Source organism: Staurois parvus, unplaced genomic scaffold, assembly GCF_062004578.1.
Source record: "Staurois parvus isolate SC_StPar_1 unplaced genomic scaffold, SC_StPar_1.0 ptg000199l, whole genome shotgun sequence".
Classification (NCBI taxonomy): domain Eukaryota; kingdom Metazoa; phylum Chordata; class Amphibia; order Anura; family Ranidae; genus Staurois; species Staurois parvus.
The window spans coordinates 5752433-5765473 of NW_028317995.1; the positions used below are offsets into that span (position 1 = coordinate 5752433).

The 13041-nt window shown below is 36.4% G+C and overlaps 1 protein-coding gene across 1 annotated transcript; it reads right to left on the minus strand.

The window, feature by feature from the left end:
* Positions 1-1265: 1265 nt before the first annotated feature.
* On the minus strand, positions 1266-4441 carry LOC149461540 (uncharacterized). Its single transcript, XM_089678216.1, is given in 2 exon segments — positions 1266-2283; positions 2286-4441. Coding segments are annotated over 2 exon segments (2310 nt in total). The 5' UTR covers positions 4429-4441; the 3' UTR covers positions 1266-2116.
* Between the last annotated feature and the right edge of the window lie 8600 nt (positions 4442-13041).

The window sequence follows — 13041 nt, forward strand, 5'->3', positions numbered from 1 at the left end:
CATTAACAAATTCTATACATATTGCTTATTACCACAAAATGATCCTTGGTTCTGTATTCTCAAAACGGGGCACTACTGGGAGGTGGCTAGAGGGTGGAAGCAAGGGAGGTTGTTCGGAGGTGGGTAGGGGCCAAGACAAGGGGCGACTCAGAATAAGGGAGTTCCTGCACCTGTTCTTTGAGAAAAAAATTCCTGCCCCAAACCATACATTTTCTGGAAGCACATGATCTGTAGAATAAAAAAAATGTGCGATTTTTTTGGGACCCACACTAGTTGCGCAAATGTTTATCAAATTGCTATTTACATTAAAAATGCATAAAAATCCTTGTTAGCGGACACAAACACAACATGAAATTCCTGCTAAATTCATACTAAGGCCATGTTCATGTGGGGCATACTAAAGTGTATATAAAAAATGTATTGCGCTAATTCATGAGTAAATGAAAATTAAATATAAAGGTGCCAATATACCTCAATAAATGATATGCATCTAGTTCTAATCAACTGAATCTCTGAATCCACAAGTGCAATAAAAGAAAATTAATTGAATGCTGAAATAGTGATGGATAGTGTGCCATTCCAAATAACAACTATAGGATGGGAGTATCTCCCAGACAGTAGAAGGATCCTCCACCAGGTAACACCATGCATGGATTACCAGAAATGCATGACCTTCTGATTAGAGAAAGGTCAACATGCGCATTATTCGTAGATCTTAAAGTATTACTAAACCCAGGACCCTGCATTAACTATATCTGGCCTCCCACAGTACACAAAACATGGAAGTGAAAATATTTTAGTAAATAAAACTCCTAAATACCTTTTCTTATCAGAAGTAAGAGCAGTCTTGTGATTTCAGCAAAGCACTGGTTAAAGCTTGTAGGAGGAGTTTTATTTCTGATCTAGGAGGATCTGAACCTCTGACCCTCTGTCTGGACAGTGCTGATTGGCTCTGTGCTGATCACATGCACCCTCCCAAGAAAAAAAAAAAACCTCTCTGGCAATACACACCAAACTGAGCATGTGCATGTGACGGGTTCAGTCTGTATCAGGTGGTCATTTCAACAAGAGGAGAGGCAGAGAAGAAAGGATCAAACAGCCTTTTTACACAATGCAAAGGATTAACCCCTTAGGTTCCACAGTGAGTATAACAAGTATGCTTTACTGCATATACAGTGTTAGATTTCCAGAGTTATGAAAAAACTCTATTAATATTTCTAGGTTCTTGTAGATGGTTGTGGGAAGAAATCCTTATGAAAGCCAGGTCAGTATGAGCAGTGTGACTTTATTTGATCACACACCAAAAATACAAAGTCAATAAAAAACAGTAAATTCAGATATATGTAGCTTAAAATGAAATAAAAATAAAGAATAAATTGCCTTGGATATTAGGAAATAATGTAGTTCCTTTGCATAGCTTAGATAGAAGTTTTCTTGGCCTAGTTTAAGAAATGACCATGTGCTATTCTTTTGTTCTTTGTCCAAGCACGTGCTTTGAGTAAGAGTGTGTGAAAAGAATGTCTCTGTGTGTGAGTGAATGAAGTGAAGTGTAGTCTATCTGAGAAGCTTCTGACCCGTTCTTTGAAAAGCTGCATACTTAAAATGCATGAGAAATTAGGTCCTCCCATTAAGCTTTGTTTCAAATTCGCGGGCTTCTAAACTACTCCCAAAATCACTCCCAACTTGAATAGAAACATGTGTTCCCATTCAAACCACCAAGTCATTATCATGATTGACATACAGACTATGAAAAAGGTTTCTGAAGTTCTTATATTACATACAACTGTCAAAATCCATGATTTATGACTACAATTTAAACTCTCAGACTCATTATAAAAATTCACAATATGGTATACATTACATGAGTATTTTAAAAGAAAACATGACTTTAAACCTCTACTGATTACCCTTAGCTCAAACACAAATAATTCACATCTGACCACTGAAATGCAAAACCTCACATTCACATCCAATTAAGAGGGAATATATTCTGCCAGCATATATTTCAAAAACTACTAAAGACCGAATTAAAGTTTGGATATTAAAAAATTAATATTACATTCCCCTCTGAAATATGAAATTCATATTAATTTATAACAAGCACACATCATTTATATCACAAACACTCAGGTTTTGATTTAGTAATCTCAAATGTATCATTATTTGTAACTGAGTCAGCATAACCAGAAAGTATTTTCCTCTGAAGTATATCTTGTAATAGATTATCTCCTTTCCTAATTTCACTTCTAATTCGCTTATAGAAACTGTTCATTTTACACATAATTGAAATATAATACATAATATGATAATAATAAAAATAATTATTACAGGATGTAATAAAATATTTCCTGCTGCAGATGCAATTGAAGTTTTTCCCAACATTGATACAGTACGTTTAAATTTTGACCACCAAGAATGACCTGAAAATTCAGACCATTCATGTTCTATATCTTTTAAACTCCCTTGTTCATGTTTAAATAATATTTCTGCTTTTTGAAGTTCATCTGATAATGCTATCAGTAAACCTTCATCTTTTTGAATAACATTTGCCCAATCTCTCCATGGGAATTCATCCACTTGAGATATATTGTACTGTATGGGAAGAGCACTTATATTTTTCATAAGCATGTTTGTTAAATTCATTCTCATCCCATTAACACTTATTGCTGAAATATCTCCTTCTATACAGAACAAACCTCGACTTAAGTTTTCTGTATGTGTACAAGAAGAGAAGAAGGATTGAACCCTTTCTGAGTCAGACATAACTTGAAAACAAACTTTCTTTTTATCTACAATTGAGATTAACTCAGAAGTGGTTTTAACCTTTTCTATCCTTGCTGAACATAGAGTATGGTTATGGTAACAAGAATGAAATATACCTTTGTCTTGATTAGGTAGACAAATCACTTTAGACTGAAATTGTAAACATGAAGACAGATCTAATTGTTCTAACTCAAAATTATTATCAGTAAATGCAAAATCTGTATATTGCAGATGATAATATAGTAACTGTGTGTTGCTAACTGGTAATCCCAAGACAGTGATTGGAACCAACATTTGTTCTTTTCCTGCTACAGGAATCATTGAAGAACTATAACATATGTTCTGATAACATCCAATCCACTTATTTACCCACAGATCAGTATGGTTTATGGCATATACATACTCTCTTGGTAAATTTTGTACAATACCTATAGGAGTTATTCCACTTTGAAAAGCTTGAGCTATTATTTTAAAATTTGTGGAATATTCCATCTGAATTTCTAAACATGCTCTGGCTATATGGGAATGCTGTTCACTTGACATTAAATTAAGAGTAATATTCTCTAAGTGTAATATAGATGGACCCATAATATTGGCTGTTTTAATCACCATATTTTCCAATATTTGATTCAAGTTTCTTTGTACTTTAATACTATTGCTTCCCACTAAACCGGCTGTCTCGAGATCAGACTTTAGTGTACTAATGTCCATGCTATTTGTAATACTACCAATAGTACCTATTCCTCCTAAAATACCTTCAACTATACCACGTTTATTCCTGTGAGGATTCCTAATATCAGTACCAAACCATCTTTCAATACCTAATTCCATGTTAACCAGATGTTCTTTACATTGTGGAAACCTTGTTGAGATTTTCCATTCTGAAATGTTAAAGTTCCACACTATAATAACAAACTTTCCTTCTCTCAACAGAAGTCTGGTCTGGAAATGGTTAATTTGGAAGGGACTGGCTGGAATAAATTTCTTATCCGTACACTGTGTTCTTTTAGGGGATAGTACAATTACATTTGTATTTACACATTTCTTCAGATAATTTTCTATTGATATGCAGCATTCATATATACCTGTATCATTAATTGATATAGTGTTTTGATGATACACAAAGTTATCATTATCCCAGTTCAAATTACCAAAAATACTTTTATGGATAACATCAGTTTTATCATGAAGAAAACTTCCCAAAAATTCACCATTCCTTTTCCAAGTTAATAATGAATTTTGAGGTAGGTGTATTTGTGTACTACACATCAAATTCAGATTATCCTTTCCTTCTACAAGTCTTAATGATTGAGGAGATATTTTTATCTCTGGGACAATCAAATCTACCACAGTAACAATTACTTTGACTTTAGTTTGAACCAAAGCTCTTGTCACTTGGAAATCCCATATTTTCACTATGTCCTCTTTTTCATTACCATTTATATTCAAATGTTCAGGATCAAGAAAGTGTGAATAACTTTGTAATTGATACCAAATATCTGTTTTAGAACTTCCTATATTTCCAGTATTTAACATGTCTATGGAAATATCTCCTGACCAAATAGTAGGTTCATTTCCCTTTAAAACTATTAACCAGTATCCCATATCGGATAAATTACATTCAAAGTTACTAGTTTCGTTATTGATCCTATAAGATCCTTGCATTTTAACAAATTTTGATTTAGACTCTATTTTAGCTCTAACTTCAATATCATTATTATGAACGAAATACAATTCTGAACAACAAGTTCTACCATAACCTATGCACATATATCCTAGCAAGTCTTCAGCTGTATTAATGTTACTGTCTTTAGGAAAAAATCTTTTGTTCCTAATAAGTGTAGTGTCTTTCTTATGTAGGGCTTCAGTCTTGTTAACTTCTGCATTGCTGGAAAAGTTTATGTTGTAGATTACTAATATTGTCATTGTCACTAAGGAAAAAATCAATCCTGTAATAAGTCTTTTCTTTCTACTGCTTTGATTTTCCTTATGTTCTTTTGTTGTAATGTTTATTTTTCTTTGGAATCTGCGATGCTTTGTTTCTTCCGGATTATTGAAATCCATGTCTGCAAAAGAAATGCAGTATCATTATCTCGGTATAAACAATTTGCATTGGTCACTGTGCACCCACATTGTTTGTTGTCTGCGCGCATTTTTTACTGAATTAAGAGATCTTTGCACTTGTACCATTACTCCTTGAACATCCAAAATATCAAATGGACCTTCCCAGTTGCTTTGCCATGGTCCAGTTTTTCTGAAAGTTTTTACCATTACTTGTCCTCCTTTTTCGAACTTAGAAGAATGTGGAGGAACCATTTTTTGCATGCGAGTAGCTGCATGTGGTACAATAGTGTTCAGATTGTCTTGCAACATCTGTAACCACTTTGTTTTTTCTATTGCCTCTTTTTGCGGCGTTGACAAAAACGGTTCATGGGGAAAAACAATACGCATTTTCCTTCCTGTCATTAACTCAAAAGGAGAATACTGTGTTGCAGAAGATGTTGTACTTCTGACACTCATCAGAACCAATGGTACAGCATCAACCCAAGTATTTCCTCTGTCTAATAACATTTTTGCAATCCTTGATTTGACAGTCCTATTCATTCTTTCCACAATACCTGCAGATTGTGGATGATAGGGCACATGAAATCTCTGTTGTATACCCAAGATTTTACACATTGCCTGCATTATTTTACCTGTGAAGTGGGTTCCTCTGTCACTACTGAGGTTTGTTGGCATACCCCAGACTGGAAAAACATGATTAATTAGCATTTTAGCAGTTGTTAATGCATCATCTTTGCGAACAGGCAAGATTTCAATCCATTTTGAAAAAACATCAACTACAACTAAAGCATACCTGTACCCATTTTTACCTGTAGGTAACGGTCCTATATAGTCTAGTTGTAATGTGGACCATGGTCCATCTGCTGGAGGAGTTCTTTGTAATGGAGGTTTTTGACCCTTTGGTCGAGGATTCACTTGAGCACAGATTAGACAAGATTGAACTACACTGTCTACTGTTTCTTCCATTTTGTCCCAGTAAAATTTTTCCTTGAGTATTTCAAGCAATCTTTGTTTACCTATGTGACCTAGGCTTTCGTGATTGTATTTTGTAAATTCTACCTGTAGATGCTGCGGTATAACAGGACGCAGAAACCCGTTTAACTCATGATACAAAATTCCATATTCACATATAAAGGGAAATTTTGGATCAACCTGAGAAGCAGAAAGAGATGGATCCCTTTTCTGTTCTTCTGCAAAGGAGGGAATCTGTGTGTCTGTCTTCCTAACAACATTAACTGAGACTGGTTCAGACTGCATCACTGGTACTCCATGTAAAGCTGCTTCCTTTGCTAAGAGATCAGCTGTTCTATTGCCTACACTCATCTCATCATTGTCCTTCCTATGAGATGGAATTTTTACAATTGCATAGGCAATAGGATTTTCCTCTGCTAGCTTAAAAATTGATTCAAGTGTCTCTTTGTGCACTAGGACTTTGTTAGATGCATCTACAAAACCTCTACGTTTCCAAATTGGTAAATAATCTGTCAGGGAACGTACAACATATGAACTGTCACTGTAGATCACTAATGGACTTCTGTTCTCTTCCTTGTCTAATGTCAACACAGTTTTTACTGCTTCAAGTTCTGCCCTTTGAGCTGAAAAATGTCCTGGCAATTTGTGCTGTATGGAATAATTACGCTCTGGATACCAAATTGAATATCCACTGTAATAATTACCTGACATACAGTATCTAGAACCATCAACAAATACAGGTTCATCAATTTTCTCTGCCTCTCTACGGAAAAGAGGAGAGGAAGTTTCTTGGACTTCACATAGACATTCATGTTCTAACCCGTTGTATTCCATCAACTGAGGTAGGACATACTTGGCATTATGTTCAACCTGTATTTGCTTAGGTGATAGAGCCAACAACCATTGAGAAAATCTTTGGTTGGAAACTCCCGGAACATTTTTCTCAAAAAGAAACTTCAATGTGCTATGTGGAGTTTGTAGAATAATTTTGTTGAATCCTACAATATGCTCTGTTGCTTTTACTGCATAATGTACTCCCACAAGTTGTCTGACACAATCATCAAAACCTTTCTCTACTGGGGTAAGCAGACATGAGAAGTATCCAAGACTTCTCCAGACTCCTCCCTGTTTCTGAATCAAGACAGCTGAGATTGCAGTTTCTGAAGCATGCACTTGCAAAGCAAATGGTGCTTGCTTATCAACAGTAGCCAAAGCTGGAGCTGTTTGCAAATCATTTTTCAACATCTCAAAAGCTTTTTGCTGTATTTCTGTCCAGGGACCAAATACATTTTCCTCATTGTACTTCAACAAATCATACAATGGTTTGGCTTTTTCTGCAAATGATTCGATAAAATCTCTAGAGAAATTTACCAAACCCAAAAACTGTCTCAGTGCTTTGAACGTTGTTGGTACAGGAAGTGACGCAATAGACTCAATTCTTTCCTGTAAAGGCTGTCTCTTTCCTGGTCCAATCAGAACTCCAAGAAATTTTACTTCATTTTTCATGAGCTGAACTTCGCGTGTATTCAGCTTGAGACCTTCATCTTGCAGAAGTGTAAACAATTCTGCTAAGAGAGTCCTGTGTTCAGTTTCAGAATTCGTCATAAGCAAGATATCATCTACATATTGAATTAAACAATCAGGTCTAGAAAATTTAGACAAAACATTTGCTAATGCCTGATGTAATATATACTTAGCAGAATGATATCCTTTTGGAAGACGTTTGAGACAATATTGCACATTTCTGTGGACAAATGAAAACTTGTATTGGCAACTCTCAGCCAATTTAATACTAAAAAATCCATTTGCAATGTCAAGAACAGAGAACACTTTCGCATTGGCATTTATTTATGACATGATGTCTGGAGTTTCTGCCACAATGGGTGTACAACTTGGAGTGTATTTGTTTAGCATTCTTAGATCTATCAATAATCTATATGCACTAGGGTCATCACGCTTTGCCACTACCCACAAAGGATTATTAGTAACTGAATTAGCTTTCCTGATGATACCCTGTTCCAAAAATTCTTGTATGATTACTGATACAGGTTCATCAGATTCTGGCGGCAACTTGTATTGTTTTAATGGGGGATGGTCTTTGCCTTGAATATTAACTTCAATATTTTTGAACAGTCCAGCTTCATTTTTACCTTGACTCCACAGTTTTTTGTGTAGTTGTACTAACTGTTTCAATTCCAAATTATCTCCAGTATCTGGCCATTTATAGTCAGCATCAATTGCTTCTGTCAAACAGATGCTACCGACTTCACAATAATCTGCTGGGTCAATTACCATAGGCTTACGATTAGCAGAGCCTTGCCAAACAATGCCATTGGCTAAATCAAGTATCCACCCTCTTTGAGACAAAACATCAGCACCAATAATGTTCTCTGATCCTTGACAATACCAAAAGTCTATCTCCATTTGCGAACATCCTGGTATTTCAAAAGACACATTTTTACATTTTTTAGCTTGAACATCACCTTTTCCATTGAAACCTACAACTGTGCATACTGCTGTATTAGATGGAATTGGTATTTTCATGCCTAAAACACTTATTTGAGCTCCTGAATCCAATAAAATTGAAGATTTCTGTCCATTAATTTTAGCTTTTACATAAGGGCGGCCACACTTATCCAAGAAAATTGGAGCTACATATTCCAGACAATGGAGTTCAACTTCCTTTTCTTTTGCTAGTCATGGTGAAGGTAATAATGGCTGTCTTGAAGTATTGGATGAATGTGAGTTGTTCACATTTCCTCCATTACTAATTGACATTTCACTAATCTCTCTGATCAGAGGAGCATAGGGTGAAGATGACTTAACTTCCTGTGAACGAATTGGAGCTGACGGTTCAGGAGAAATAAGTCCATTTTCTTTACCCAAATTTCTCATCTGAATGTCTTTCAAAAACTTCCTACACTGCCATTTCAAATGCCCTGGTTTTGCACAATAGTAACAAGTGAGTGGTCTTTGATTCCCTTGTCTTACTCTGTCATTCCTGCGGGGGGCAGCATTTCCTGTCTTGAATTTATCCTGACTGTCAGTCTTAGGATAATTATTCTCAATTAAAGCAATTTTTGGTCTTACATTATTTAGCTTTAATTGTCTCCTAATTTTGTCAATAATATAGGCAGCGTCATCCAAATTATCCTTTTCATTAGCAATCAATAAAGATGCTGGATCAAGGTACTTAAATTTTTTTACAAAATCCTTGACCATAGCAGGGGTCTCATCTTGTAAATTAAAAATCATCTTGTATGCCTTAGAAAATTTGATCCTAAAGTCAAATGGATCATCATTAATAGTAGCTCTTAAGGAGTCCAAAATGTCCAAACTAGGTGTCTCCTCTCCTGTTGTGAACAGTAATAACTGTCGTAATCTATCAGTAGCATTGCTATGAATTTCCATATCATCCTCATTCATGAAAGGAGTCTTGACTAACCTACGAGCCATAAAACTGGGGATCCACAACCCAAAAATGCGATTTCTTTGCTCATCAGTTAATTGAAACCTATCACAAAAATTCTCAAAAACATCGGAATTATGGAAAGAATTTTCTCTCATGTTATATGCTGGTATATCCTTCAATATTTTCATTAACTGATCCTGAATCTGTAACTTCAACTTAGATGCTCTAGCAAGTAATTTCTCTCTCTGTACATTAGTCTCACTGCCTACTTCATCACCCCTGGGTGAGTCCGGGATAAATGAGGCTAGGGCAGTTTCTGATTGCTTCTTCTTAGATACCACAGCTATTTGCTTATTTTTTAATATTGCAACATTTTGAGATTCAATTTCTTGCTCAAGATGTTCAATATAGGTACAAAAAGTTTCACAGTTTGCACAATTGGATTCAACAGTATCCTGCATGTCTGTACTCTGTAAGACATTTTTGCTATCTGTCTTAACAACACAAACCACATTTTTCTCTGGCAATGCAAACACCATAGAATTGAAAACTCTAACTAGCTTCACAATGTTACGCAATTTTCTTTTCATCTTATTAAACGTAAATCTAGAGCTATCAATATCAACATTAGCCTGCATACATTGATCATACATAGCTTTCCATAAACCAGTATCAGAAGCATGGCTAGCTAAACCTTGAAATTCCAATTTACTTTCATTAGCTAATGAATCAATAAATTCCATTTTTCTACTCACCGAATGTAGTAAATTTCCTCTTTTGTTCTGGCTCAGGGACTTTTCTGGTCACCACTTGAATCCTCAGATCTCCACAACCAATGTTTTCCGTTCCAGGTTCTGCAATCTTTCCGAAGCTTAATCAATAGAAATAGTTCATCTCAATCCCCTCTGAAGAAGCGAGGATAAATTGAAAAAACGTGGAAAAATCGAATGGCTGGCACTCGCCAATAATGTTAGATTTCCAGAGTTATGAAAAAACTCTATTAATATTTCTAGGTTCTTGTAGATGGTTGTGGGAAGAAATCCTTATGAAAGCCAGGTCAGTATGAGCAGTGTGACTTTATTTGATCACACACCAAAAATACAAAGTCAATAAAAAACAGTAAATTCAGATATATGTAGCTTAAAATGAAATAAAAATAAAGAATAAATTGCCTTGGATATTAGGAAATAATGTAGTTCCTTTGCATAGCTTAGATAGAAGTTTTCTTGGCCTAGTTTAAGAAATGACCATGTGCTATTCTTTTGTTCTTTGTCCAAGCACGTGCTTTGAGTAAGAGTGTGTGAAAAGAATGTCTCTGTGTGTGAGTGAATGAAGTGAAGTGTAGTCTATCTGAGAAGCTTCTGACCCGTTCTTTGAAAAGCTGCATACTTAAAATGCATGAGAAATTAGGTCCTCCCATTAAGCTTTGTTTCAAATTCGCGGGCTTCTAAACTACTCCAAAATCACTCCCAACTTGAATAGAAACATGTGTTCCCATTCAAACCACCAAGTCATTATCATGATTGACATACAGACTATGAAAAAGGTTTCTGAAGTTCTTATATTACATACAACTGTCAAAATCCATGATTTATGACTACAATTTAAACTCTCAGACTCATTATAAAAATTCACAATATGGTATACATTACATGAGTATTTTAAAAGAAAACATGACTTTAAACCTCTACTGATTACCCTTAGCTCAAACACAAATAATTCACATCTGACCACTGAAATGCAAAACCTCACATTCACATCCAATTAAGAGGGAATATATTCTGCCAGCATATATTTCAAAAACTACTAAAGACCGAATTAAAGTTTGGATATTAAAAAATTAATATTACATACAGATTTATTTTACTGTTGTGGGTTTAGCAATACTCTAATTGCAAACATCAGAGGGTAGAAGAAACCATATTTATCTAAGAAGATGCTTTGAAAAAATTCCTCAATTACCTATCCATCCCGGTGTTAACATACCAAGGATAAAAGGAAAGAGCTCCATATTGTACCATTCAAACTACCCCTGAATTCTAAACATAGAACACTCACATTAAAATGAAGTAAAAACACTTGTAAATAAGCATCGGCCAGTAACATCAAAATGGTTTACCACAGACTTCCCGGAGAAACTTTCACAACTTTAACCCTTCTGTTTTCCACTCTGCAACTGACTGCCTCTATGACAGAGTCTCTCCCCTATCCTGCCCTGACCTGGCCACTTCTGTCTACAACAGTTCACTTTCATCCACACTAGACTCACTTGCTCCTCTAACTACACAAAGTATCAAGCCCCGAACGTTACAACCTTGGCAGACTGACAACACCAGAAATCTTAAGCGACATAGTCGTGTACTGGAGCAATTGTGGCATAAAACCAAATCCCAGCAAGCATTCACCCTAAATAAATCTGCTTTCTTAACATACAATTCCTCCCTCCATGCTGCCAAACAAGCCTACTTTGTCACCCTTATTAATACCTTGTCATCCAGTCCTCATTGTCTCTTCTCTACTTTTAACTCTCTACTTTCTCCACCTCCACCCAGTACCTCACTCACTGCTTACGAGATTGCAAATCATTTCAAAAGCAAGATTGATGCAATTTGTAGGGGCATCTCCGCTACACAGGCATCTATCTCACTTAGCATACCTTACACTAAACCTTCCTCAACACTTTCCTCTTTTGACCTTGCTACTACTGAAGAGGTCACTAAGGTTTTCTCAGAAGCCCACCTCACCACCTGCCCCCTGGATCCTGTCCCCTCTCAACTACTACGGTCACCCTCTTCTTTTGTCCTATGCTCCCTCACTCACATCTTCAATCTCTTCTTCTCCAGTGGTGCCTTCACCACCCATCTAAAGCATGCACAGATCACTCCCATACTTAAAAAGCCATCGCTGGACCCCACCAATCTGAACAACTTAAGACCCATCTCCCTGCTCCTGTTTACCTCTAATCTCTTAGAATGTTTAGTCTGCAATCGTCTTAGCTCCTACCTTACTGGCAACAACCTTCTTGACCCTTTACAGTCTGCATTTTGCTCAATACACTCCACTGAAACTGCCCTACTAAAACTCACTAATGATTTACTAACTGCTAAAACCAATGGCCACTACTTCATACTCTTACTACTTGACCTCTCTGCGGCTTTTGATACTGTTGACCATCCCTTCCTCCTCAAAAAACTCCACTCACTTAGCCTCCGAGACTCTGCTGTCTCTTATTTCTCCTCCTACCTATTGCAGCGCTCCTTCAGCATTAACTATAACTCTGTCTCCTCCTCTCCACTTCATCTTTCTGTAGGGGTCTCTCAAGGTTCTGTCCTTGGACGCCTTCTCTTCTCCATATACACCTCCTTCCTTGGTCACGTGATAAACTCCCATGGCTTTAAGTACCATCTACATGCTGATGACACAAAAAAATATCTTTCCACTCCTCCCTTCAGTCTCCTCTCACATTACTAACCTACTAAGTGACATATCAGCATGGATGTCACTCCATTTCCTCAAACTAAATCTTTCCAAAACAGACCTCATACTATTCCCTTCAGCTCGTGTCCCCTCCCCTGACTTCTCCATCAAGATCAATAACACAACAATCAGTCCCTCCCCTCATGCAAGGGTACTAGGTGTAATCCTAGGCTCCCATCTGTCCTTTCAGCCCCAAATCCAATCACTGTTCAAATCTTGTAGGGTTCACCTCCACAACATCTCCAAGATAAGCCCATTCCTAACCTCGGAAACCACTAAGCAACTTATTCACTCCCTTGTTATCTCTCGACTATTGTAACTCCCTGCTCATTGGCCTACCTAATTGCAGGCAA